General features: G+C 41.5%; 1 protein-coding gene across 4 annotated transcripts in view; it reads right to left on the bottom strand.

The window, feature by feature from the left end:
• The window catches only part of ABCA4 (ATP binding cassette subfamily A member 4), a 134047-nt gene that overhangs the window by 64712 nt on the left and 42284 nt on the right, over nt 1–27051 (bottom strand). For all 4 annotated transcript variants that reach the window (XR_012849982.1, XM_075833185.1, XM_075833188.1 and 1 more), the window contains exons 8-15: nt 17512–17601; nt 16966–17206; nt 15091–15230; nt 14171–14287; nt 12560–12757; nt 7798–8003; nt 3162–3338; nt 1715–1937 (exon numbers count right to left, since the gene is read on the bottom strand). Coding sequence is in view for 3 of the 4 variants with exons in the window: in XM_075833185.1 (XP_075689300.1) it covers nt 1715–1937; nt 3162–3338; nt 7798–8003; nt 12560–12757; nt 14171–14287; nt 15091–15230; nt 16966–17206; nt 17512–17601 (1392 nt within the window). In the remaining variant the exon portion in view is untranslated. The remainder of the gene's footprint in view (nt 1–1714; nt 1938–3161; nt 3339–7797; nt 8004–12559; nt 12758–14170; nt 14288–15090; nt 15231–16965; nt 17207–17511; nt 17602–27051) is intronic.

Below are 27051 nucleotides of genomic sequence, written 5' to 3'. Positions count from 1 at the left end.
TAAGATGATTTAGTTGGTATATTGCTGCTACAATAATGCTTACATTACACTGTGACAGTGTATTGTAAACACTAGAGAGTATTTTATACTGCTACCTTTAAGTGTTAGGCAAGCATTCGGATATTGCATAAATGACAACTACTTAAAGGGGTTTTCCCATCAGAGACATTTATGACATATCCACAGGATATGTCATAAATGTCAGACAGTTGCGGGTCTCACCTCTGGGACCCGCACCTATCTCTAGAACGGGGCCCCCGTAAACCCTGTTCTACCACCCTGTGGCTGAAGCATGTGATTTCTGACATGAAGTACGAAACAACGTAGCTCATTGAACTACGCTGTTTCCGAAACTCCCATAGTAGTGAATGGCAGTTACCGGAGCAGTGTAGCATATGAACTACACTGTTTCCGTAACTACCATTCAGTTCTATGGGACGTACGGAAACAGCGTAACTCAGCGAGCTACGTAATTCATGGTCGGGAATCACACGCATCAGCCACAACACAGAGCGGTAGAACAGGGTTTAGGGGCCCCGTTCTAGAGATGGGTGCAGGTCCCAGAGGTGGGACCCGCATCTATCTGACATTTATGACGTATCCTGTGAATAAGGCTTGAGAAACACCCTCCACTTTTCACGGGTCGAAACGTTGCCATTTTTTACTGGATGTTTGACCAATAAAAGAACATATTGATTGAAATTTGGGAGACGTGTGCTGCTTTTCAACCATGCTTTTTCTGAGTACCCTGTGGATATGTCATAAATGCCTCTGATTGGAAAAACCCTTTAATACAATTTGATCTAAATTTTTAAAGCTCTTAGACACTGGGGTAGAAGATATACCTGGGACCACCACCAAGCAGGTGACAACTTAAGGTCCTTTTACACTGGCCAGCTATAGGGCAGTTGAGCGTTGACAGAACGCTCGTTCCCGATAATTGCCCTGTGTAAACAGGGCAACGATCGGCCAATGAACGAGCCAACGCTCGTTCATCGGCTGATTGTAGAATTTTAAATGCCCAAAATATTATTGTTGTCGGCAGCACATCTCCCTGTGCAAACAGGGAGATGTGCTGCTGACATGATAGAAATGTATGGGGATGAGCGATTGGAGAAACGATAATTCATTCCCATACTAGGGGTACTATTACAAGGCCCGATGTGGGCCGTGTAAACGAGCACCGATCATTGAGATATCTCGTTGACCGGTGCTCGCTTGCTCCTTTCACAAGGAGCTATGTATGGGGACAAGCGCTCATTACTCCGATCGCTCGTCCAACAAAATTATACTTTCAGAATCTGTTTTTCAAGAAACTGGCTTACATATCTGGTGTACAAATCTGCCCTGTTCTATTTATAAGTTGCTACACCTTATTTGAATAGGGATCACCGATCCGATCCCCTTAAAATCATAGCCAGACTTTTTCTTTAAACTTGCTACACTTTACATATATAATGTTTTTTTTTAGATAAACAAAACAAAAAACAGACACACTCATTACTTGCACGCAGCTCATTCATCCTCAGATACCCAGTAAGAAAAACATTGACTGCCAAATCCCCAGTAGGTGGTGTTGGTTACTGAGGCAGATTGCTTGCATTTATAGCAGGCACCAGATCACAAGGAGACTATATTTAGTCTTCTAAAAAAAAAAAAAAAAAAAAAAAAAAAGATTTCTGACGCCATCGACACAAAAATGTTTTGGACTTACCGCAATCAAAATAGTGAGGAGAAAGGTGCTGAGAGTCATAACACTAAAACTGTCTATGAACCATGTGAACCAAATGACATCATTAGTAACACCCAAGTTCTTCATGGTTTCTTTCAGGCGTAGTTCTTTCTCTAGAACAATGTCTTTCACCAGCATGGAAATTGAGTATATCCAAGACAACACCATAAAAATTGGAAAGCACCGATTAAGTGTTATCATAAACCTGCAATGAGAAAATTAAAAAGGTGTAAACACAAAATATTATATTATATTATATTCCATATTAGTTGCTGGTAATAATAATTGTGCCGACTTTACTAATAAAAGCTGCTTAACATTAAAGTTGCAGTAAAATGGAGAAAATTGAATATATATTTGGACAATAATATAACATAAAATAATTCCCCATCCTTTTCCTTGTCATATCAGGCCAAATAGGCAACTACTCTGCATTTTATTTTTGCCTTTCTCTGGATCAACAAAGAAAATAACAGGCTGAACTTGATTTGCTTTTTTCAACCTTACCACCCACAGTATGTTAGAGTTTAGATTTTTTTGCAAGCATGATTCTCATTTACTACAAAACCAGCAAACTTGCAGTGGATTTCGGGATCTGAAAAGTACATTCGTCTGTGTTTGACTAAGGTCAAATTCCCTACTGTTACATCAAGATAGAACGTTAAAATGCAAACAACATGACAGGAGAGTGATGTCAGACTCCACTCCAATTGTTGATGAGATATTTTTAGCTCACCTTGAATAGAATTGCTCAAAATTAAAAAAAAAATTGTCACATGTATCAAAATGTTTGACATGTTTGACCTTATCTTGACATTACTACTCATTTGACCTTTCAGAAATTAAAAAACAATGGTACACTGACTCAAACCTTAACGGTATACTCAATTCTCGAACAATTCTTTAACAAATGGATTTAAATAAAAAGGGAATCCCCTGCAAGGGCTACCTGAACTTCTCAGGGACTACCATCTCATATTGGTTCCTCTACCACACTTCTGCATGTATAGAAAGAACCTGTGTATGGCTTACCCAGCAATACCACATTAGGGGACAAGGGAAGACCAGAGAGGGGGGACTAGCCCAATAAAAAGCTCTCGGCCTACGCGCCCTGTACAACTATGTGTGTTATTTGTTACATCTCTGGGAAGGAATAATGGGTAGGAAAACAAATAATACTCTACTGTAACACGTAATGCTGTGTTGTCCACTTCTAAAGTTTTCAAACAACTTATCTTGATGTAACAGAAAACTGATCATTATCTGCACCCTAGAGGCATACTTTGTAGCACTGGAACTGGGAACAAATGTTCTGAAGACAAGGTCAAAGTGCAAATAACACTATACGTATCAACTGTACATGTCAAGCATATCATTAGTTTTATATCATTAGTTTTGTCTTGAACTTTTAGTCATTGATCTCACTCACACGTCATCTACGAAGCACGGGTATGGCATCTGCTGTACATATAATCCGGTTGGCAAATCATTGCCTGTCTGGGTCTTTATAATGCCATTATCAATAATGTCCTGAAGGTAAGCAAAGCCTCCCCATATATATCGAAAGTCTTCCACAGCGTCAGCCCTGGGTCCTGGATCCCAATATCTGAAACAAAGCAAGACATGTGCCTTATAATGTAAAATAATAGCAAACTGCACAAAACGTGATCATGAAAAACAGCATATAATATAAAAAATTTATAATAACAGGCCGTTGAGCAATTTTAGTTTGTAACTTTTATGATGTACATAAAGAGGTTTCCCAGCTTCTGACAACTGATGACCTATCCACCGGATAGGTCATCAGTACATGACCTGCGGGGGTCCGACCCCCCCGGGCCCCGCACAGATCAGCTGGTCCGGTGCCTCCGTGGATAGAGAAGTGAATAGGAGCGGAAATGCAGTTTTGCAGCATGTCTGCTATGCTATATACGGAGCCAACTGCTTCCGGACTCCATACATAGCATTATGTGCCACAACATCCGGTGCCCGCAGGCCACCGGAGCGGCTTATCAGTCCCACACCGATGACATACTGATGATAGGTCATCAGTTGTCAGAAGATTTCACAACCCCTTTAATAGTTTCCCATACAATAGAAGCACCTTGGAGGTGTCAAACTGGCAAAGTAGACAATAACTCCGGGTAGTCTTAAGACTATATTGAGGAAGTAGTATATAGCTTCAAGGAAAATATTAAAGCCTAAGGGAGAGACATATTAGGCTTTAATATTTTCCTTGAAGCCATATACTACTTTTAATCCTACATGTCAAAAGAAGGATGGGACTACAAATATTTTGCACCTGTTGGGTCATGTGTTCAATGCACTTGTGAAATAATAGCATAAAATACAGAACGTATGCTGTAGATCTAGATATCCTAGATTACCCCAAATACAGTGGCGTAACTACCACCGTAGCAGCAGAAGCGGCTGCTACGGGGCCCGCGGCATGACCCACCATGGCCGGAGGCTCCGCTAGTAGCCGCTATGGCTGCTACAGCGGGACGCCACTGAACAGTACGGCAGAGCAGGGAGGTATCTCCCCGCTCTGCCATTAAGCAAAAGACATGTATCCCCTATCCACAGGACAGGGGATACATGTGTGATCGCTGCCAGCGATAGGGAGAACGGGGGACTGAAAGTCCCTTGAAGTTCTCCATCACAAACCTCGGACTTCCGGGGTCTGTGTCGGCAGCTCCGTAGAAATGAATGGAGCGCCGGTCCCGCTTGTGCGCATGCGTGACCAGCGCTCCATTCATTTCTACAGAGCTGCGCAGACGCCGGAAGTCAGAGGTTAGTCATGGAGAACTTGGGGGGACTTTCAGTCCCCCATTCTCCCTATCGCTGCCAGCGATCACACATGTATCCCCTATCCTGTGGATAGGGGATACATGTCTTTTATTAGCACAGTGTAGGTCGCATTTTTTGGGGAGGGGGGATGCTGTATGGCGTTACCTACAGGGGGGGGGGCTGTATGGCGTTCCCTACAGGGGGGACGACGCTGTATGGCGTTCCCTACAGGGGGGGGACGCTGTATGGCGTTCCCTACAGGGGGGGACACGCTGTATGGCGTTTCCTACAGGGGGGACGCTGTATGGCGTTCCCTACAGGGACGACGACGCTGTATGGCGTTCCCTACAGGGGGGGGACGCTGTATGGCGTTCCCTACAGGGGGGGTTGTATGGCGTTCCCTACAGGGGGGGCTGTATGGTGTTCCCTACAGGGGGGGCTGTATGGCGTTCCCTACAGACCCCCCCTGTGGGTAACGCCATACAGACTCCCTGTAGGTAACGCCATACAGTCCCCCCTGTCGATAACGCCAGACAGCCCCCTCTGTAGGGAACGCCATACAGCCCCCCCTCTAGATAACGCCATACAGTCCCCCCTCTAGATAACGCCATACAGCCCCCTCTGTAGATAGCGCCATACAGCCCCCTGTAGATAGCGCCATACAGCCCCCTGTAGATAGCGCCATACATCCCCCTCTGTAGATAGCGCCATACAGTTCCCCCTTTAGATAGCGCCATACAGCCCCCCTGTAGATAGCGCCATACAGCCCCCCTGTAGATAGCACCATACAGCCCGCCTGTAGATAGCGCCATACAGCCCCCCTGTAGATAGTGCCATACAGCCCCCCCTGTAGGGAACGCCATACAGTCCCCCCCTGTAGGGAACGCAATACAGTTTCCCCCCCTGTAGGGAACGCCATATACCCCCCCTGTAGGGAACGCCATATACACCCCCTGTAGGGAACGCCATACAGTCCCCCCCCTGTAGGGAACGCCATACACCCCCCCTGTAGGGAACGCCATACAGTCCCCCCGTAGATAATGCCATACAGTCCCCCCGTAGATAACGCCATACAGCCCCCCTGTAGATAACGCCATACAGCCCCCCGTAGATAACGCAATACAGCCCCCCCGTAGATAACGCCATACAGCCCCCCCGTAGATAACGCCATACAGCCCCCTCTGTAGATAGCGCCATACAGCCCCCTCTGTAGATAGCGCCATACAGCCCCCTCTGTAGATATCTACAAAGGGGGCTGTATGGCGTTATCTACAGGGGGGCTGTGTGGTGTTATCAAAAGGGGGGGTTTGTAAAAAAGGCACTATCTACAAGGGGGGGGGGGGTTGTGTGACCCCCAGGGGAGGGGGGGCCCCAGTCAAAAGTTTGCTATGGTGCCCAGTCTTTCCTAGTTACGCCCCTGCCCAAATAAATCATATTTTAAGGGTTCAATCACCAAATTTATCCCCTATGACAATGACTGCTACAGTGTCAGTGTGATCCACTAAACATAACTGATTGGGGTTACTTGAAGAAAGAAAGTTTGGAAATTCAGGTCCAGGACATAAATCTGTTCCTTAAAGAATAGCTAAACTTTCCAAAAACTTCAGACATGTTACAGTGACATGTCAAAAGTTTTGATCAGTGGGGGTCCGAGCACTGAGACCCCCACTGATTGCTAAAAAAAAAGCGACCGAAGTGCTTGGGTGAGCACTGAGCCGCTTAGTTTCTGATCGGCTTTCTGAGGAAAGCCGAGCAATTGGTGTACGAGCTCAATAGAAAGTCTGAGTCAATTGCTTGTCTTTCCGAGAAAAGCCGACCAGAAACGAGCGCTTCTGCCGCTTTGTTTTAGTGCTCGCACCCCCACCAATCCAAACTTTTTTTTGAAAGTTTAGTTACACTTTAATATTAGGCCCCAAGAAGGATATTATGTTATTTTAAGCTGCTTTCATGTAGGTAAATAAAATGTGGAATCTATGAAAAAGTAAATTCTGCATTTTTGGCATTCAAGGGTGGAATTTGAAGGGATATAGTACCTCTCATTTGCAGTTCTTTTACATTTTACTTCCTTTAACTCGGCCTGTTATGTTATTTATTCTATGTCTTAGTTTTGTTTCTCAAGTATTTAAAATGCTAAAACCCAGAGGCACGAACATTGGGAGCTGAACCATGAGAGATCACCATAGGGGTAAAATTATTATCAAAAGCTGGCCAAACCTGCAGAGGTCAAAATTATTCAAAGTCAGGGGTCAAATAAGAGGATTTCAGTTCCATTTGTCTTTGATCTCATTAACCTGCATATTTGAACCTGGGACCACCCTGAATGTTCATGTGCTGTAATCCTGTTACTTAGGAACCATGAATCCCAAATAGGGCTTAATCTACCTTTACAATGCAGCTTTTGGCACTGGTAGGGCAGAAAATCATGGTTTCAAGGGTCTCCAAAGAAATCAATCAAAATAATACAAAATAAAACTGCAAAAAACTTGTTACATCTGCATTAATAATTAATAAAAACCATATAAGGAACAAACTAATATATCAATTTGTGTAAATGCAAAATAGTTCATTTATTTTCAACTGTACTAGCTGTACCTATGCAGAATTTATGGCCAGGAGTTTTAGATTAATAAAATATGACCTAATATAGTTCACATATAAGGCCAGGACACCAAGGTGACAGAGAGTCACCCGCAAACCATTCTAAAATCGTTGTAAAGTAGTAGATATATGCCAGGGTAGTTTTAGATAAAATTAAAAATGCTTTCCTTTAAGCTACATCTCTATGTAAAAACAACCTTGCAAAATTGAAAAAATCCAAGATTGTCAATTTGCGCTGCTTTTTCCACGACTCATGGACGACCAAATGTCACTGTTGAGATCTTGCCTAAGTGAAAACAGATTTTTAGTAAATCTATTTTGGTGTATTTGTACTACTTTACTACACACAGTAAAGGAAGGTATTTTGTGGTCCTATCAAAAATAAGAACATACCTGTGCATAGTAAAAAGGTAGTAAAGAAAATAATTCTAAATACAAGAAGAGATAGTATTGGATGTAAATTTGTTTTATAGCAATGTGGTCGTGGTCAGAGATGGCATCAGTAGCAGTCAAAGCTGGGCAGAGGGCGGAGCCCACTGGAATCGGGGGAATTGTATTTTAAAAAAAGATGCTGCACACTTGTCAAGCCTTCTTTGACTGTGATATTCTCATCCGACAAGAAGAAGGAAGGGAGACTTTGATGTCTCAACTAATCAAATAAATATTGAAATCACTACCTATCTTTAATCTTGTTCGTTTTCTCCACTACATCAATATCCATGCGGATTTTGTATTTCACATGAGGTGGAACATTATTAGTCCAGGGGAACATGTCCATGAATGCAAGACCAGCCCAAAATTTATTTTCTTCAAGCAGGTAAAGAGCATGATGCGTCAAATGGGATTCATCATCGTGACCTTCAAATTTATCCAGGGTTAAGCACTGTAAATACAAGTCAGTTTATAACACATTATTAGAATATGCATACTCCAGCAAAAGCAGAATCAGGTTGTCTTTTCATAGGTTTTCTCTGGGTTATTCGGCTTTCTTCCACACTTTAAAAATATACTGATACTCGTGTGAACTTCCTATGAATTTTTCTCTATCGTATATATGTTTTAAGGTAGGGAAAATAGATTGGAGCCCCTCAGACTTTACGGATAGACATTCTGTGTACAGCACTATGGAATAAGTTTGACGGTACTGTATCCCAAGTCGAGCACACATATTGGAGAGTAGGATAGCCTAAACCTATAAAGTCAATGGGAAGCAATTTGGAATTGTAGCACACTTCATGTACCAGTAATTCCAAGTTGTTTGATCCGCTCTCTTGAAACACATGGATGGTAAAAACGAGCAATTACCTAACATCAAAGTTTCTGTGCTCAGGTTCTTACTGTTTTGGCAGACATCTCTGGTAAGCAAAGACTGCATTGTTTAACCATCCCATTTGCTGAATTGGAATTTACAGATTTAAATGATCTAAAAGGCAATTTTCCATGGCAGATGAAACTGAATATATTAGATTGGATTTTATTAATTTGCAGCATTGAATTCCCTGTTGACTAATGATACAAAAATCTTTTTTTTTTTAAATATATACATTTTTATTTTTTAATAAATATAAACCTAAAAGTAACTTCACATTTTCAACTCAGATTATGAGTGGCTTATTCAGTGAATTTAAATAAAGTTGTACATTTTCAAATCATTATATTATCATTATTATATAACCATGGCGATCAGCTGTTATCATCGAGGAAAGTCATGTCTGGCTATACATTTAGTATAAATGGTCGTCCATGTAATGCATGGGCAGGCTGGGTCTATGCAGCTTTCAAGTCGGCTCTCCATTCTGTCTCAGAGGTAGTCCTGAGTGTGTGACTCATCTCTATAATATCGATATGTCCTAATAGGGCATATGGAAAGGGGTTGGCATACTAGGAAAATTCCTTTAACAATATGAGGTTGTTACTCATCCGGACTCCTCAATTGCACATCTGGTAGTTATGCAGAGATGCGGGAGGGGGTTTACCCATACCTTCCAGCCATCCCGGATTCAGCGGGACAGTTCCGGATTCCGGACGGTGTTCCGGGCAGCAGGTGGTATGTCCCAGTTTCAACTGTATCTGCGTCCTCAGGACACAGATACAGTTGAATCCAATGCTGTAACAGGGAACGTCTGCTCCCTGCTCCAGCATTCAACTATGGAGTCTCGGCCAGAGCAGTGAAAGCTCTCTGGTTGGGGACTTCTGTCTTGGGAAAGCCCTTGACGTCACTGTCCATATATAGACAGTGACGTCAGGGGCACCTCCAGGACCGGACTCCCCGGCCAGAGCGTTGCCGACGCTCTAGCTGGGGATTCTAACATCTTAAAGCCCCTAAAGTCACTGTCCATATATAGACAGTGATGTCAGGGCCACCTCTGGAATCTCCGGCCAAAGAGCTGCGGATGCTGTGGCCGGGGATTTCGCTCCTAGAGAAGCCCCTGGCATCACTGTCCATATATGGACAGTGACGTCAGGGGCTCCTACTGGAGCGGAATCCCTGGCCACAAGGTGGCTGATGCTCTGGCTGGGGATTCCGCTCCTAGAGTGAGCCCCAATGGAGCTATCTACAGGGAGGGGGGATAGCGCTATCTACAGGCAGGGTGGAGCTATCTGCAGGGGGGGTTAGCTCTATCTACAGGCAGGGTGGTACTAGCTTCAAGGGGGGTGGCACTATCTACATAGTCACTGTGGCACTATATGGGCACCATCTACATGGGCACTGGCACTTTATATGTGGGCACTTACATGTGGGCAGTGGCACTTAATATTTGGGCACTGTGGTGCTACATACATGAGCACTGTGGCACTAAGTGGGCACTGGCAATTTATATGTGGGCACTATGGTTGCATGTGGGCACTACGTGGGCACTATCTACAGTGGGCATTGTGGCACTATGGGGCATTATACTGTATGGGGGCATCTGTGTGGGCATTATACTGTATGGAGGCAGCTATGGGGGCATTATATTGTGTGGGTGCAGCTATGGGGCATTATACTGTATGGGGGCATCTGTGTGGGCATTATAGTGTATGGGGCATCTGTGTTGGCTTTATCATGTATGGGTGCATCTACAGGGGCATTATACTGTATGGGGCATTATACTGTGTGGGGGCAGCTATTTGGCACTATACTGTGTGTGGGGAAGTTATTTGTCATTATACTGTGTGGGGGTTCTATGGGAGCATGATACTGTGTGGGCTGAACCGAATGTGTATGGGCAAGGATTAGGTGGGGTTAGAGGCATGGCTTAAAAGGGGAAAATTTGCCACGACGCGCTATGCACGCCGCATCGGTTCTCCCTCTTTGCAATACTTACAAGTTGAGAGGTATGGGTTTACCAGATACATTTACATGCACTACAGATGAGGGTGATTTCTTGGTCTTAGTGCAAAATATTTTTATTTTATAGTGGATGTTCAGAGAGTCCAAAATCTACCCCATCTCAAAAGAGGCTAAGGATAGTACAGTCCCCAAGGCTTTACACTGCAACTCCACCTGTACAGTACAGTACAGTCCCCAAGGCTTTACACTGCAACTCCACCTGTACATATTGGCTGCGGTGTATGAGCACCAGCCCACCATAAGATGACTAAAAATGCAATATATGGAAAGCTGATGTCCATTACAACTAGGATAGGATTATAATGAACTACGAGCAACTGCAACCAAATTTGAGAAAAAGAAGACTATCATGTAATTGCTAGATCTATACATAGGCAAAAGGGCATCATTAATGGGATCATCCTAGAGGTCAAACTACATTAAGGTCAAACTTACTGGCTGCTATTGCTTAGACAGGGTCTAGTTGTATTACTGTTCTCAGAAAAACGTGTTACTAGGCAGCTATAACATGGCTTGTCTAATATTTATATTCTTACATCCAGATGAATAGTATGTGCCCCTTACATGTGTCCCTTTAGCAATCCGCAATTTATGGTAAATAAAACAACAATATTATAATTTCACATAGATTAATTATTTTCGGTTTCTTGAGTGTTCGCTATCTTTGGTTGGACTGTGCAGCAACTTACACAGTTAAATGAAGACTTTCTGGGTCACTTATTAGTTTAATAGCTGCCAGATTTACAACTAAACTTTCCAAAAACTTCTGACATGTCAGAGGGGTTATGTGATCTTATGTGTTGTCATTTAACTCTTCCCATAAGAAGTAATAAATGGGTAACTAAACTTTCAAAAAACTTCTGGCATGTCATAGTGACATGTCAGAAGTGTTTAGTCGGTGGGGGTCTAAGCAATGAGACCCCCACGATCACTAAAATGAAGCGGCAGAAGCGCTTCAATTAGCGCTTTGCCGCTTCGTTTCTGATCGGCTTTTCTCGGAATGCCGAGTAATTGGTGTATGGGTTCAATAGAAAGTCTATGAGCTCGTACACCAATTGCTCAGCTTTCTGAGAAAAGCCGATCAGAAACCAAGCGGCTCAGCGCTCACCCGAGTGCTTCTGCCTCTTCTATCAAAATTTCTGACATGTCAGTATGGCATGTCAGAAGTTTTTTGAAGGTTTAGTTATCCATTTATTACTTATTACGGGAAGAGTTAAAAGACAACACACAAGATCATACAAAACCCCTCTCTGCCCTGAGAATAGTATTCCAGCCTGTGTCCTAATAGAAAGGACTGAAGAAAGTGTGTAAAGTGCTTGCAGCTTTTCCTTATTATGAGTTGCATAAGGATACATTGTAACGTGTCATTTGTTGACATACAAAGCTCATTTCCCTGTATTTCCAATTATACATCTCGGTTTAATTATTGAATGCTGCAATTAAAACAAGGAAACAATGGAAGATCCCAGCTAATAGAGGAAGGGTTGTAAAGAGAAGGCAGGGGAGGACATACGAGCCTCGGATTGTTTATCCACTGATTAGACAGTAGACGCCTGACTGACTTTCAGTTCTTATGTATGTTTGTTTGTATGTAAAGGGTCAATATAATATAATATAATGAAGAAGATGAAATTCATCACACCATGTAATTAGAAAAAGGAATGTTATGGAAAACCAGCGATATTAATCACTAATTCAGTGGCTGCAGTGGCTGCAGTTACTTGTAAGGTACGTTATATATTGCCCCAAATCTACCAAAGGAAACCTACTTATGGAGAGATGCCTGAGACCATATGTAACATGGAATAATTTAGGTCACTATTGTCATTAATATTGTCACTAAATAAATGAAAAACCTCACATGTATAAGACAAAGATTCTATGATATCAAGAAAAAATTGGGGTACTTTAAAAACTTTTAACCTCCAAGTCACAGACAGGATGGTGCATAGCTCATTGCAAGGACTCTTCATAAAGCAGTCCAGATCTCTGTGTCCTGGACCCCTGTTAGAATGATTTGGGTGGAGGGCAGTTCAGCAAAACCTATTTTTTTTGGTGCTGGTAAAATGTGACAGACTGAAACTTTTATGTTTGAAGTGACTTACCTCCATGTACTGATTAAAGAGCCGTACAATCTGATCAACAGAATTAAACACATTTCTCCAATCAAAATCTGCTTGTCCTTCTGGTCGTGCATCTGGATCACCATTGTACAGAAAGTTAATGATATCATCAGCAGTTAATCCATCGTCTCCAAGTTGTCTATTCAGAAAGTCCTTCACTGTTGGATTTTTGATTGTATCCTATGAACAATAAGTGAAATAATTGAAACAAGTTTTCACCCCAAAGGGAACAACTGAATTCACCTTGTAACTCTGATTTGCATCTATCATGTTACTGTGTAGCCCTATTGGGGCCCATACAAGCTGCTTTGTCTGCTACCATGCTTTGTTGTTTCTTGCCATTAATTTTATGCAGACTGGTCCCACTTGCGTGTCCACTTCTTAATTGGTGGTCAGGACCAAAATCATTCTGTTCTCAGCAGCCAGATCCTCATCGATCAAGGAAGAGGCGTAACTTGAAGCTCCTAGGCCCTGAATTATGATAGTTTAAGAAGTTTGAGGAAAAAACGTATTTTCCTTGGCGCTGCTAACTGGTAAAGCCCTTCTTGACTAGTGAGGATTTAAAACAAGCAAATGTAATATCAGATATTGTTGTCTTTACGACGCATTTCGTAGGCTGATGAAGAGGCCGGTCCGGCCTCCAAATGCATCGTAAAAAAAACAATATCTGATATTACATTTGCTTGTTTTAAATCCTCACTACTCAAGAAGGGTTTTACCAGTTAGCAGCGCCAGGGAAAATAATTTTTTTCCTCAAACTTCTTAAACTACCATTTACCACTGGACACTTTGGATCTGGATCGGAACCCAGGCTGCAGCAATATTTTAAAACACGCTTTCAAGGATGTTGTGCTCCTAGCACAACCAACCAGGTCAGCAGAACCGATCACCTCTCTGTGGCTTTTTTGCTATATCATTTGATGCACTATGTGCGCTTTGTGTTGTTTTTTCTCCTCTACGGTTTAGCTGAATTATGATGTGCCATTTAGAGTACTGGTGTCCTCTTATATCGTAAAGGCTGTTGGGTACCTTTAGGCACCAGGGCAGGTGTGCGACCTCTGCACCCTCTATAGTTATGCCCCTGGATCAGACTCTTCTATTGACATGCTATTAAAGGAATTGTCTTATCCTAGGTAGAAGATAGGAGCCGCAGCTGGTTCTTCCAGAAGAAGCTGCGGCCAGCCAGACATTTCTATGCAGCATTACATGGCAACCTTGAGATGAATGGTCGTCCATTTAAAACATTGATGGCTTGAGTCCGCCAGAGTGACTCTATGTTCTGGCCCATAGAGGGGAGTCCCAAGCGTGGGGGTCTATGACAGAGATTGTCTTTAATGAAACAATACTTTTAAAGGCTAATTTCAGAAAGCATCTTTAAGAAATAAGCGACTAACATTTTGGAGTCAGGATCAATTCAAAAACGATATTAATAAGTAAACATATTTTGATGAGGGTGGACTAATGTGAGTGAGTGCATTGAAGAATAACTTAGCTATACATTTATCATAATTATATAAATTACCTCATGTTTAATAGATCTGAATTAGGCTGTAGCCACAAATATCAAATGTGGGAAGCCGGCATAATACATACCCGGATGACATTCATCTGAACACTATTTTGCATGAAGTGCCACACCTGAGGTCCCACTTCTTCCCAGGCTTTGCCCATTTGCCTCAAGCGCTCAAGCTGTTCAAAGGTTGTATTAGCCTGAAAGTAAAGATAACTAGCATTGTGCATATTTTTAGATTCATATTAAGATTAAGGTCCAATTAAAGCTCTGAAACATAGGCTTCTATTACTATAGAATAAAGGCCTTATTACACCGGCCGATTTTGGCCGGTGCAGCCAGTGCCGATCAACGAGACAGCTCGTTGACCGGTGCTCGTTTGCTCCTGTCACAAGGCGCTATGTATGGGGACGAGCGGTCATTATTCCATTCACTCGTCCCCATACATTATTATAATGTCGGCAGTGCGGCTTCCTGTTTACACAGGGGGATATGCTGCTGACAACAATAATATTTAGCTTTTTTAAAACGATACGACCAGCAGATGATCAACGTTTGCTCGTTCATCTGCTGATCGCTGCCCTGTATACACTGGGCAATTATCGGGAACAAGCATTCTATGAACACTTGTCTGCCCGATAATCGCCCATTGTAAAACCCCCTTAAGTTACTGTGTGCATTTTATAATGCTGGCAAGAAAATGTCAGAAAACAACATACTGTATGTAGATGCATAGAGCAGATTGACTCTCACATTCTAGTAAAGAATTACTGCTGAAAGCGAATTCTTTGTATAATAAACTGTTATGTTATTTTCTAAAAAAAACTTTGTGTATAAGATCCTCTTGATTTCCAAAATCTCTGCTTATGGTCATTGAATAGAAACCGTAAGCTCAGCTAAATTTCTGTGACTACCCATGGATGACTTTGGACATTTAATTATGAATTCCATTAGCATGCAATGGTTTGAACTATGTTACAACAATAACAAAAAGAAGTATTACGTTCTTCAGAATTTCTCGAACTGCCGGGGCATCAGGAGAGTAAAGAATTTTTCCCATGAGCAAAGGCTTTATTGCACTCCAAGCTATTTTGGTTACAGGGTTGGACTCCATACTTTGCATCAGGGCATTACAGAATGGTGCTGTTGATTAAACATGGTAGACATTAATATACCCAGCAATCATACTATACTATACTATACTATACTATACTATACTATACTATACTATACTATACTATACTATACAGTATAACTATTTAAACCAAATATATTGACCATTAATGGCTATGCAACACTTAGTATCTTTTTTTCAGTTTGACTTTGTAGTGACGTTCACCTCATTGAATGCAACAGTTGTGCGAGCTGGAAAGAAAGTCATGAATTCTATCCATCAATTAATATCATTAGTTTCTTCATTAGTACTATCCAGGTTAGGCTTCGTTGACATCTGCACTAGGGCTCCGTTCCGACGTTCCGTCTCAGCTTTCCGTTGGAACGGAGCCCTGACAGACACAAACGGAAACCATAAGTTTCTGTTTCCATCACCATTGATTTCAATAGTGACGGATCCGGTGCAAATGGTGTCCGTTTGTCTCCGTTGTGCAAGGGTTCTGTAGTTTTGACGGAATCTATACTGTAGTCGACATTGAAATCAATGGTGATGGAAACGGAAACCTATGGTTTCCGTTTGTGTTTGTCAGGGCTCCGTTCCGACGGAAAGCTCAGACGGAACGGAGCCCTGGCACAGATGTGAACGAAGCCTTACACTACCTTTATACATTACAAATACCAAAATTCAATGCATAGTTCACTGGGGTGATGTCGTAATCATTGGTTTACCTAGATTTCCACAAAAGTGTATATATTTATAAAACAGTTTTTGCGCTGGTCACTGGAAGCACTTTGATAGCCACATGGCATATATATTATGGCTCTGTAAAACGTGGAGGTTGTACGAAGTCGTAATAAGGCCACGTGAAGAGGGCTTAATTTGAGATTCAAGCTAACCATCTACATAAGATAGCTGTTGGCATATTGCTCAATTGGCCAATGACTATTACCTCCGTCCTCCTCATAAACTTGCACGCCCGACATGTTTTAGAAATAGGAGAGATGAGATCATCTGCTGCCAGACACTTCTGACAGCAGCTTATCTTCTGGGAGTACAAATGAAAGGAATTTTGAAATCCAAAATGCCCGATCCTGGTTCCCCAGTATATATGTAATTGCAGGACAGTCAGGAGGTCCCCATACACATTAGGAAAATTAGAATAAGTTTGAAAAGTAATCAAAATCGCGTGCTTAGGCTGACATTTATCTAAGGCTAGCTTTGCAGCTTTATCTCTCCACACTAGAAACGTGTAGAGAGCAATACAAAATCAGAGCCCGGTACAATTCTTGGATGGCTCCTCTCTCTTGTAAAAGGCTCTATGTATTGGGTCAGTCCTTTAGAGACTTAGTGATTAATTTACAATTTAAATTTCAGTTACCAAATGCAATTAAGGTAGTTCCTGCCTCTTCTATGGGGCCTGTGCATTCTTGTGCGGGCTCAGTACCGGATAGGGCCAGATCTGGTACCTCAGACTCTGCCCATCAAGCAGGCCGTACCTTAAGTCATTTATGGCTTTATATTGTTTGTCTGCTCTTATCCGGATGTCCTCCTCTCAATCCAACAGCACTGTGACTGCCAAATTAACATAAACATACCTGGTTACATAAGAACACACAATGTTCAGTGTATGCCTATGTAGGTCAACTGTGTTTATAGATAAATCCGTCCCGTGAGGTACATATGTGCTGGATCAAAGCCTTGTTTTTAGTTGTAGGTCAAACCATAAAAATATAGGTTCCTTTTTAATTCTATGTGAACACCTACTGGTTGTCTTGTCGTATGAATAATATGATTCTTTCTTGGTTGTGTTCACTCCAAGGAAAACTTTGTAGTTATTATCTTCATACCAGTTGAAGGAGAACACTCTAGAACCACCACCCTCTGGGTAACCACAAAACAAATCTGAAAGAGAACTCATGAGTTGTGTAAAGGTTGATGGTCCTCCTTCTTGCACAATAGGCTGTAGAACCCATAGGAGATCCTGGACACTTTGTTTCTGTGACAACTACAGTGAGAAGAACAATGCAAATACTGTAGTAGATACAACTTTTAAAAAGAGTTTTAATATGAGTGATAAATATGGCTGACACTAGTAGTAATCCAATATGCTAATAGATTAGGTATGTAAAAAGATGCCCAATTTCTGTGTCAGGACAGAAGGCAGTGCTGTCAATCCCGCTGCCTAAGCTACAATACAATCCCACCCTGCAGAAGACTATGTACATATAGATCAGAAACACCCCTACCCCCCAAAAAATGTAAACCTTTAAAAAGTCATAAAGTAGACAAAGAAATAACAAGAGTACATACCTCTCTCAGCGAGTCAGACAAATTAGAGACAACTCTTCCCCAGAATCTGAGATCAATCCCATGGGAACTGCTGTCTAGCATAGTTGGAAGCTGGAGTGACATTAAATAAATAAAACATAAATATAAGAAAAACAAACAAAATAATAATATATAATTAAAATAAGAAACTATAGTAGAGAGAGGCAACAATAACTCAACATTAATGCATTCCATATGTGCTGTCTGTTTAGATAAACTAGCAGAACAATATCTATCTATCTATCTATCTATCTATCTATCTATCTATCTATCTATCTCTGTCTGTCTGTCTGCCTATCTATTCATTTATTTATTTCATAGCTTTATAGTTATACATCTTTCTATTTACAGTAAATCTACATTATATATCTAGTTATATAATATATCTACTCTGACATATCTATCTGTCCACAATATTAATACGAAGTTTTGTGTAAACATTTCTATTATATGAATAATACACAGGATACTAGATGTGTTTCTCTCATACATGTTCTGCGCTGGATATTACAAACTACAGAAATATCAAGCAGGAGATTGTTGGGGTCCAACATCTAAAGTCCCCACCCAGTGACATTACTCCTTTAACAATGCAACCCTGCCTTATACCTGATATTAAATATTTTATCTAAGGTCATAAAAAATTTATAGAAAAGGAAATGGCAATGATTAGCCTTGAGGGTGAAGTTGCCCTATGTCACGTGTTTACAGCAGAACATGGTTGTGTGTAGGAGTGTGCAGAGTGCTAAAATCACAAGACTCCAACAGCTTATTGTTCCTTCATTCATATTTATGGAGCCATTCACATTTGTAAAGCCATGTGTAGCCTCGGGACAGATACACGTGCCGCCTCATACTGAACCCAAAACTGAAATACTGATATACTGTATATTACTCTCCCTGCAATTCTGAAGTAATCACAAACCACGGCTGCTGTTACACCAGAGTTGCGCATGCCACACGTGAATTGCCCACGTTTTGTAATCTGATGGAAGGTATGCCACCGAGCTGTCTGTGTGCCTCCGCAAAATATAATCAGTCTCTTTATACCAGGAAACAATGCAGCCTCTTTTACTTAGCTGGCACTTGGCAAATATGTTTTTAATATTAAGCAATGCTTAAAGCAAACAGTTTAAACTAAGTGAAACTTTCCCTCAATATTTCTTAAATTATTTACACTGTGGCATCCTTCAGAAAATGAAAACTGTTTGGAAAGATTTGTGACATTGTACAACATGCTGATTGTCAATACATTGGTTTTGTAAGGTGTCAGAAGTCACCACAATCTGGACTCTTACCTCCTTTTGGTCCCTTGGCAAGAGGGGAAATAGGGGCATTGACACCAGAGGTCTCGTGAAAAACTGGCCTGTTATCTGTTCACAGTTAAACAATGATTGTTGAAATGGGAACTTGAACCAGGGATTCATTTTGATTTTTTCCTCTTTATAAGAGGCAATTGGCAATTACTACATGGGTTTTTGGCCTTCTTCTGGATCAACACTGCAGGATAATAGGCTGAACTAGAAGGACTTGTGTATGGAACTATGTTACTATGTTAAAAGTGCTTCGAAAATGTAGGCTCCTTTGCTCAAAAATGTATGAATAAAGAGGATCCGTCATGGAGTAACATTTCCTTTGACAGTGTAGTGTCATTCATCGCCTAAATTGGAGGAGCTCCAACTGCTGCCGCAAGCAAAGTCTGACATTTGGAGGTTCAGATATAGTGACTTTATCCACACTATATGCACCCTTTTATAAAGTGGTAGCCATTTTCTTTCACTATTTTTGTGTGTGGCTTGTTCACAGACATACAAAAGCAAATGAGAAATACCTTACAAGAGGTTAGACATTTACATATGTCAGGTAAAGCTTGAGTCTCTAGCCATAAGGAGGAATTCTGCATTATTAAGTGGATTGTTCCTCCACGACCTGGTGCTTCCATTCCCATATATCCCTCCTGTGCAAGCAGGGGCTTAACCATAGGGAATGCAGAGGTAGCTGTTGCACCCAGACCCGGGTGCCTGAGGGTAATAAAGGCCCCTCTGCTACATAAGAAGACACCAGTATTATAAATGGTACATAGTAGGTGGGGGCCCTGTTACAGATTTTGCATTGTGGCTCAGGTTCAAGTTATGACTCTGTTTTAAAGAAACAGGATAGAAGTATATACACTGCAGTTACCTCTGCCACTTTTGGCTACTTGTGGAGGATGGTTTAATGTTTCTATATATTACATACTACAAAAAGTACCCAGCGCTGCCCGGGTATAACGTGTCGGTCTGTCTGTTTGTGTCTTCATTGGATTTGTTCCAAGGGTGCCGAGGAGACAAATCCATGCCCTCATATTTTCTTGCTTTCTGGGGAAATCGCTAGTGGCCCCATATAGCCTGGCAGTTACACACTGTGTTTATTTCAATTTTAACTTCCTAAATGCCTAACAGCTAAACTGGTAGGAAATGGAGCCATAAGATTATGACGGAGCCGGTTGATTAACAACATTGACAGTTTTATTACCAGTTGGCCATAGACTATGGTTGGATCATAATTGAAACCAGCATTATGCATAAAAGCCCACTCATTAGCACGCTGAACATCATCAGCTTGCTTTCTGGCCAGAGTTCGGGCAGGAGTCTCCGCGCTCCTGAGAGCCACCTGTCTGATTTGTTGCTGAGAAAGACGGGGCTAAGTTTGACCGCAGGTCAATTTATTAATGTTTACACTGTTTTCTTTCCGCAGAGTGGGAATGAGATTTTTAAAATCTCATCCACTTTGCCACTACTGTAAATGTAAATTTACGCACAGAATTCCGTTATGGAAATTCCACAGCGTTTACGCTACGTGGGAACCCGGCCTTAATATTTTCGTACATGACACAAACTTTATTTAACAAATTTTTGCTTTTTTTTTTTACTAGTGCCCCTAGGGGACTTGAACCAGCAATTGATCTCATTTGATCGCTTGCACTATATACTGCAATACTAATGTCAGGCACATATTAAGCCCTGCTAGAGGCAGGGCTGTAACAGCTAGTGAGGACAGTGTTAAAGGGGTAGTCTACCTTGGACAATTTGCTTTTGTTAGTAGGGTCCCCTAATCTTAAGCTGATCAGAGGTTGTTACGCTATTGGGACCCAAAGAAGTCAGCTGTAATCTGTTCAGGAATCCATCGTTAATGCCTCATGAACACGACCGTTGTGCTACTCGGGCCATTTTTGACGGCATCCGAGTGGCACCCAATAGTCTTCACGGACCCATTCACTTTAGCGGGTGAATCGGGTCGGTGAAAAATGGTCCGAGTCCCCGATCCGAGGAAAGATAGAACATGTCCTATGTTTCCTCGGATCACTAACGGGACTCGGACGGCACACATGGTCATGTGCATGAGGCGTAAGTGTTTCATTATCCTGCAGCATCACCACTAGGATAATTAAGCATTAGGCTATTGCCGTTAAAATTAAAGGGGCTCTCCAGGCTATCCCTTACTAAGTAAAAGTATTTGCCTCAGTATATGTGTGGCAAATACCTAATGTTCATCTTTTTCTCGTTCAGTAGTCTGCACTCATGGGCGTAGTCGGGGGGAGTTGTCGTGCCATATTCCCCAAGTGCTGCGTGCCTGTAGTGGTGCCAACAAGCCACTCCCCCCACCGGGACGCTTCTAAATTAACTTTTAGGTTGAGAAGGGTGAGTGACCAAATTAAACGAAAGCCTAGCTTCGTCTCTATACTTTACAATCACACTGCCCTTGCTGTAGTATTAATCAGCTCATGCCCTTACTTCCCAGTGAGCTTGTGGTAGACTTTATACACAGCAGCCAATCTAAAGAGGCAAATCTGCAATAGGGAGGGAGAGAGTAGCAGCCTGAACCAATGATAAGACAGGAGGCGGATTTCAGACTACTTTAGATTCCCTGTAGGCACTGTAGCTAACACAGCTCTGTCCTAGTGGAGCTCAGCTAAAAAAAAACAAAAAAACAGCAAAGCAGCAAGTGAGGAAAATAAATAGCAGATAAATATTACCTATAGGGTACTGACTTACATATTATTTTTAACCTCATGACTGGACTGTTGTTTTAGTTGGTTGTCCATGCAATGAATGGATGTGCAGGGTCCACCAGAGCGAGAGATGCTCTTTGTAATGAACGAAGTCATGAACAGGAAAAATGAACTCCCATCTTGCCCCTTTAAGTTTAGGTTTCAGAGACTCTCAATAAGTAACTAATAGATGCTATTTATTGGCCATTACTTCCATGTTTGCCCAAGAAAAAAATCATGTTGCATCTCATAATATTGTCTTTAGCACATACTTCCAAACCACTAATTGAAGACACATCCTTCAGATACCAAGATTGTGAGTAACTTTTCTTTCCTGAAGAGAAACTATTGCAAGTAATTTATGGAACAATGTAATTTCCGCAAGGATTAAACTTTTATACTCTTTTGCCCCCTCACATGATATTTTTCAATGCTAGGAGTAGATTCTACAATTAATGCTTTACAATTGTAATACATTAATTTTATAATGACCCTTTCCCGAACAGCTGCATACACCATAATTCCTGTACTAGGCTTGGAGAAAAGTTATAGACAACTGGCAATGACTACTAGGAACACTGAAGGAGAGGAGAAATGTCGTCTAACACAGAGAATACAGACCTGTAATTCATTTATATGTATATATCATATTGCATCTGTATTTGCATTTTTGCTTGGTATTTTCTAACTTTAATAGTCATTGTAGTACCACAAAATAGAAAAAGGTAGTACATATTGCATATTTAATATTCCATGACGCAAGATGTGTTTCTCGAAAGCCTGCTGCCTCTCTGAAGGGGTGGCGGCGCAACTGAAATCAGCCATTGCCACCCACTCCTGCACTATAATTGTATCTGCGTCTATAGGACGCAGATACAATTACATGCATAAGCGCTGCATAAGCTCTGAATAGAAGGGCACATTGCATGCCCTGCCATTCAGCGCCTTTTAACGACGCAAGCGTACAGGGAGCTCTATGTGGGGCATTGTCTACAGGGGGCTCTATGGGGGGCACTGTCTACATGGGGCTCTATGGGTGGCACTATATACAGGGGCTCTGTGTGTGTGGAACACAATGTATGGTGCTATCATAATTAGGGACACAGTGTATGGCGCTATTAAATTTAGAGGCGTAGCGTTCGGCACCATGAGAATTTTATCTTCGTTTATAGGTGCAGAAATGTTTAAATAGTGAGAAGCTGAAGACATCTCAGCGGCAGTCATCATAAAGGTCTGGACCGGATGCAGAAGAAAAGAGAAAAAGAACAACTAGAATCTGAGAAGACATCAACTGTGAGTCTCTTAATGTAAATGTTTATTCTGCCTCTAACCAGTACTGTAGTCACTGTATGATCTGCGAGATGATCGGTGGTATGTTTTTTTTTTTCTGAAACAGCAAATCCCAGCATATCCTTACCATTGTTCGGGCTGGAAGTTGTAGCTTTACGCTGTAAAATCCTATACGGCAGGGGTTGCTTCTAGTACTGTTTATATGCACTGATCTTGGTTCTGTTGTTGTATATGTGCACTGAGCTTGGTTCTGTTGTTGTGTGTGTATATATATATATATACACACTACCGTTCAAAAGTTTGGGGTCACCCAGACAATTTTGTGTTTTCCATGAAAAGTCACACTTATATTTATCAAATGAGTTGCAAAATGACTAGAAAATATAGTCAAGACATTGACAAGGTTAGAAATAATGATTTTTATTTGAAATAATAATTTTCTCCTTCAAACTTTGCTTTCGTCAAAGAATGCTCCATTTGCAGCAATTATAGCATTGCAGACCTTTGGCATTCTAGCTGTTAATTTGCTGTGGTAATCGGGAGAATTTTCACCCCATGCTTTCAGAAGCCCCTCCCACAAGTTGGATTGGCTTGATGGGCACTTCTTGCATACCATACGGTCAAGCTGCTCCCACAACAGCTCTATATGGTTGAGATCTGGTGACTTCGCTGGCCACTCCATTACAGATAGAATACCAGCTGCCTGCTTCTTCCCTAAATAGTTCTTGCATAATTTGGAGGTGTGCTTTGGGTCATTGTCCTGTTGTAGGATGAAATTGGCTCCAATCAAGCGCTGTCTACAGGGTATGGCATGGCGTTGCAAAATGGAGTGATAGCCTTCCTTATTCAAAATCCCTTTTACCTTGAACAAATCTCCCACTTTACCAGCACCAAAGCAACCCCAGATCATCACATTACCTCCACCATGCTTGACAGATGGCGTCAGGCACTCTTCCAGCATCTTTTCAGTTGTTCTGCGTCTCACAAATGTTCTTCTGTGTGATCCAAACAACTCAAACTCCGATTCGTCTGTCCATAACACTTTTTTCCAATCTTCCTCTGTCCAATGTCTGTGTGCTTTTGCCCATATTAATCTTTTCCTTTTATTAGCCAGTCTCAGATATGGCTTTTTCTTTGCCACTCTGCCCTGAAGGCCAGCATCCCGAAGTCGCCTCTTCACTGTAGACGTTGACACTGGCGTTTTGCGGGTACTATTTAATGAAGCTGCTAGTTGAGGATCTGTGAGGCGTCTATTTCTCAAACTAGAGACTCTAATGTACTTGTCTTGTTGCTCGGTTGTGCAGTGGGGCCTCCCACTTCTCTTTCTACTCTGGTTAGAGCCTGTTTGTGCTGTCCTCTAAAGAGCAAAACTGTTTACAGCGGTGCTAACATAATTGCACAAGGGTTTTCAAGTGTTTTGTAATCATGCATTAGCCTTCTAACACAGTTAGCAAACACAATGTACCATTAGAACACTGGAGTGATGGTTGCTGGAAATGGGCATCTATACACCTATGTAGATATTGCATTAAAAACCAGTTTGCAGCTAGAATAGTCATTTACCACATTAACAATGTATAGAGTGTATTTCTGATTAATTTAACGTTATCTTCATTGAAAAAAACTGTGCTTTTCTTTCAAAAATAAGGAAATTTCTAAGTGACCCTAAACTTTTGAACGGTAGTGTATGTGTATATATATATATATATATATATATATATATATATATATATATATACACATACAAGGAGAGAGATTAGATTTTTTTCTACCACATGTGAATGGGGTTTTGTAAAGACCCATTTATTAGCAATGAATTATACTTTGCTGTTGATTTTCAGTGCGAAGTCTGAAGCAACAATCAACAAAAAAATCTGTAATGTCTGAACCTGGCATAAAATGTTGAATTATACCGCTCGCCAATTCAAAAAAAGGTTGCTTTAGGAAAACAAAAAAAATGGGAGAACTGCACTAAAATATAGTAAACAATCATGACTGCTCCCCCCATTAACCCTAGTGGGTATTGACACGTTGCCATCAAATTGTTTTTTTTTCCTAAAATATGATGGCGATGTGTGAATAGACACTAATGGTTATAAATGTATGTGTCTTATGGAGCAGGTGTTAGGAAATTTGTTTTTTTAAAAGTATTGAAAATCTGAAATGTCAATTTGTTATCCTTTTTCGAATCCCTTTATTTCACTTGTAAAGCAAAATAACACGTAAAAAAAATGCAAGAAAATGTGAGTCAGAAAAAAAATGCTGTAAATAAATAAGTATAACAAAATGATAGCAACAAACATCTCTTCATGTATGTCTTTATTTTCATACATCACTTGTGGTGTACATGTTGTAGTTGCAGTCGGCCCTTTTCCTGTAATAAGCACAATGAAGCTGACAGCTGTAATAACAGCGGAGCTCCAGACAGAGGCTCACTTTACCAACTACAGCTGAGCAAACCAGATAAAAAGCACTAGAATCACACCGCTAGTTCTCTACTCCACAGGTACCAGTGCGACTTGCTGTGTTCTGCGCCAACAAAAATATACTTCCTATTCCTATCAAAAGATAGCCTATAAACATGACTTGTTTTCTTTTTCTGAACTATTTGTGAAGAAATGTTTGAATTTTGTGTTTCAAAAAAATAGCTCAGTGACCAGTACCCAGGTCGAAACAAATCGGCACTGATATATCTAAAAGTGTAAGGCCTCATGCACACGTCAGTATTCTGGTCAGTATTTTGCCTCAGTATTTGGAAGTCAAAACCAGAAGTGGAACATAAACAGAGAAAACGTATAATGGAAAGATTTGCACCTCTTTCGTGTTTTGGACCCACTCCTGGTTTTGGCTTCCAAATACTTAAGCAAAATACGGACGTGTGCATGAGGCCTAATTCTTGGTAAATACTAAAAATACAGCTATTGGAAAGGTTGGGATTACGCTGTGCTGTGTGATTAAGTCCCACAAAAACTTTACCGAGGTGTTGGGAGTGTGAATAGACATCGCGTCCTGGCTGGAGGTGATGTATATTCACTCTCAAGACACTTCAGTAAAGTTAATGTGGGTGTATGTGACAGCACAGCGTGATCACGCTGTGCTGAATACAAATGGATATGAATGGAGAGAAGTGTATGACGATGATTGGTCAGCATCATACACTTCTCTTTACAACGCCCATTTGGTAAAAAGTTAAAAAACGCCCAGTTGGGCATTAAAAAACTAATTAGCATAAATCTAAAATTGCTCATAACTTGTTAAAAAAATGATCCTTTTCCAAAATAAAAAACACGGTTGTTATCTACATTACAGCGCCGATCAGATTATGTAGGAGATAGGGCATTTATAATCTGGTGACTGAGGCTCTTTAAAGTGCAGCTGTCAAAAGACATGTTCACCTTAAATAGAAGATTTATGGTTTCTTACTAAGGCCAAATATGAGTATGCCATATATGCCAAATATTCACCAATATTTGCAGTAACCTCCAATCCTTGTTTGTCTGGAAAGATCTTACTACAAGAAAACTGTAAAGATCATGGGGAAGACATTTATTCTGGACTTCCTGTCAGTCAATTAAGAACATGTTTGGCCCTTCACTGAAATTAGGGCCAAAACGTGATGTGAAAAGGCCCTAAAACGTAACAAATGAATCATAGTGTAAGAGTGTGGGTGAAAAGCTCTGTACTCGGCTGTTTCTGTCATTCCCATAGACTATGAGAGGAGCGGCAGCGTGCATACTCGACCGCCGCGGTATTCAAAGTCCACCACACTGTCAAGCAGTGAGGAGGGACAGCAAGTTTGGGACCCCTGTTCTTCCCGTTTTCACAATCGGTAGGGGCCCAGTGATTAGACAATTATCACCTATCCAGTGGTTAGGTGGGTGCTACAAGCACCAGCGTTAAGCTGGAGTCTGCGGGTCTTGGAGCATGTTCAGGTGACATCAGGATCCTCCCCGTACGTGTGCAGAGTCGTGTGAGCTGTGGTTAGTGACAGGCAGGGGCCTCCCTGTGTGCCAGCATGCAGCAAGTCAGCAAGCCAGTTGCGGCCTAGTAGGCCCAAAGTTTCTGGATCATTCCCTGTATAAGGGAGAAGCACTTTTGGCTCTGTCCAAGACTGTGACTGTGCTAACCATTAATCACCTGACTGTGCCTCCCTGTAAGAGAAGTGTCCACAAAATCTCCTGGTATAGTTTAATTTTTTTCTG

The sequence above is a fragment of the Rhinoderma darwinii genome, chromosome 7, assembly GCF_050947455.1.
Source record: "Rhinoderma darwinii isolate aRhiDar2 chromosome 7, aRhiDar2.hap1, whole genome shotgun sequence".
NCBI classification, from domain to species: domain Eukaryota; kingdom Metazoa; phylum Chordata; class Amphibia; order Anura; family Rhinodermatidae; genus Rhinoderma; species Rhinoderma darwinii.
This window is presented reverse-complemented; position numbering and strand designations above follow the sequence as displayed.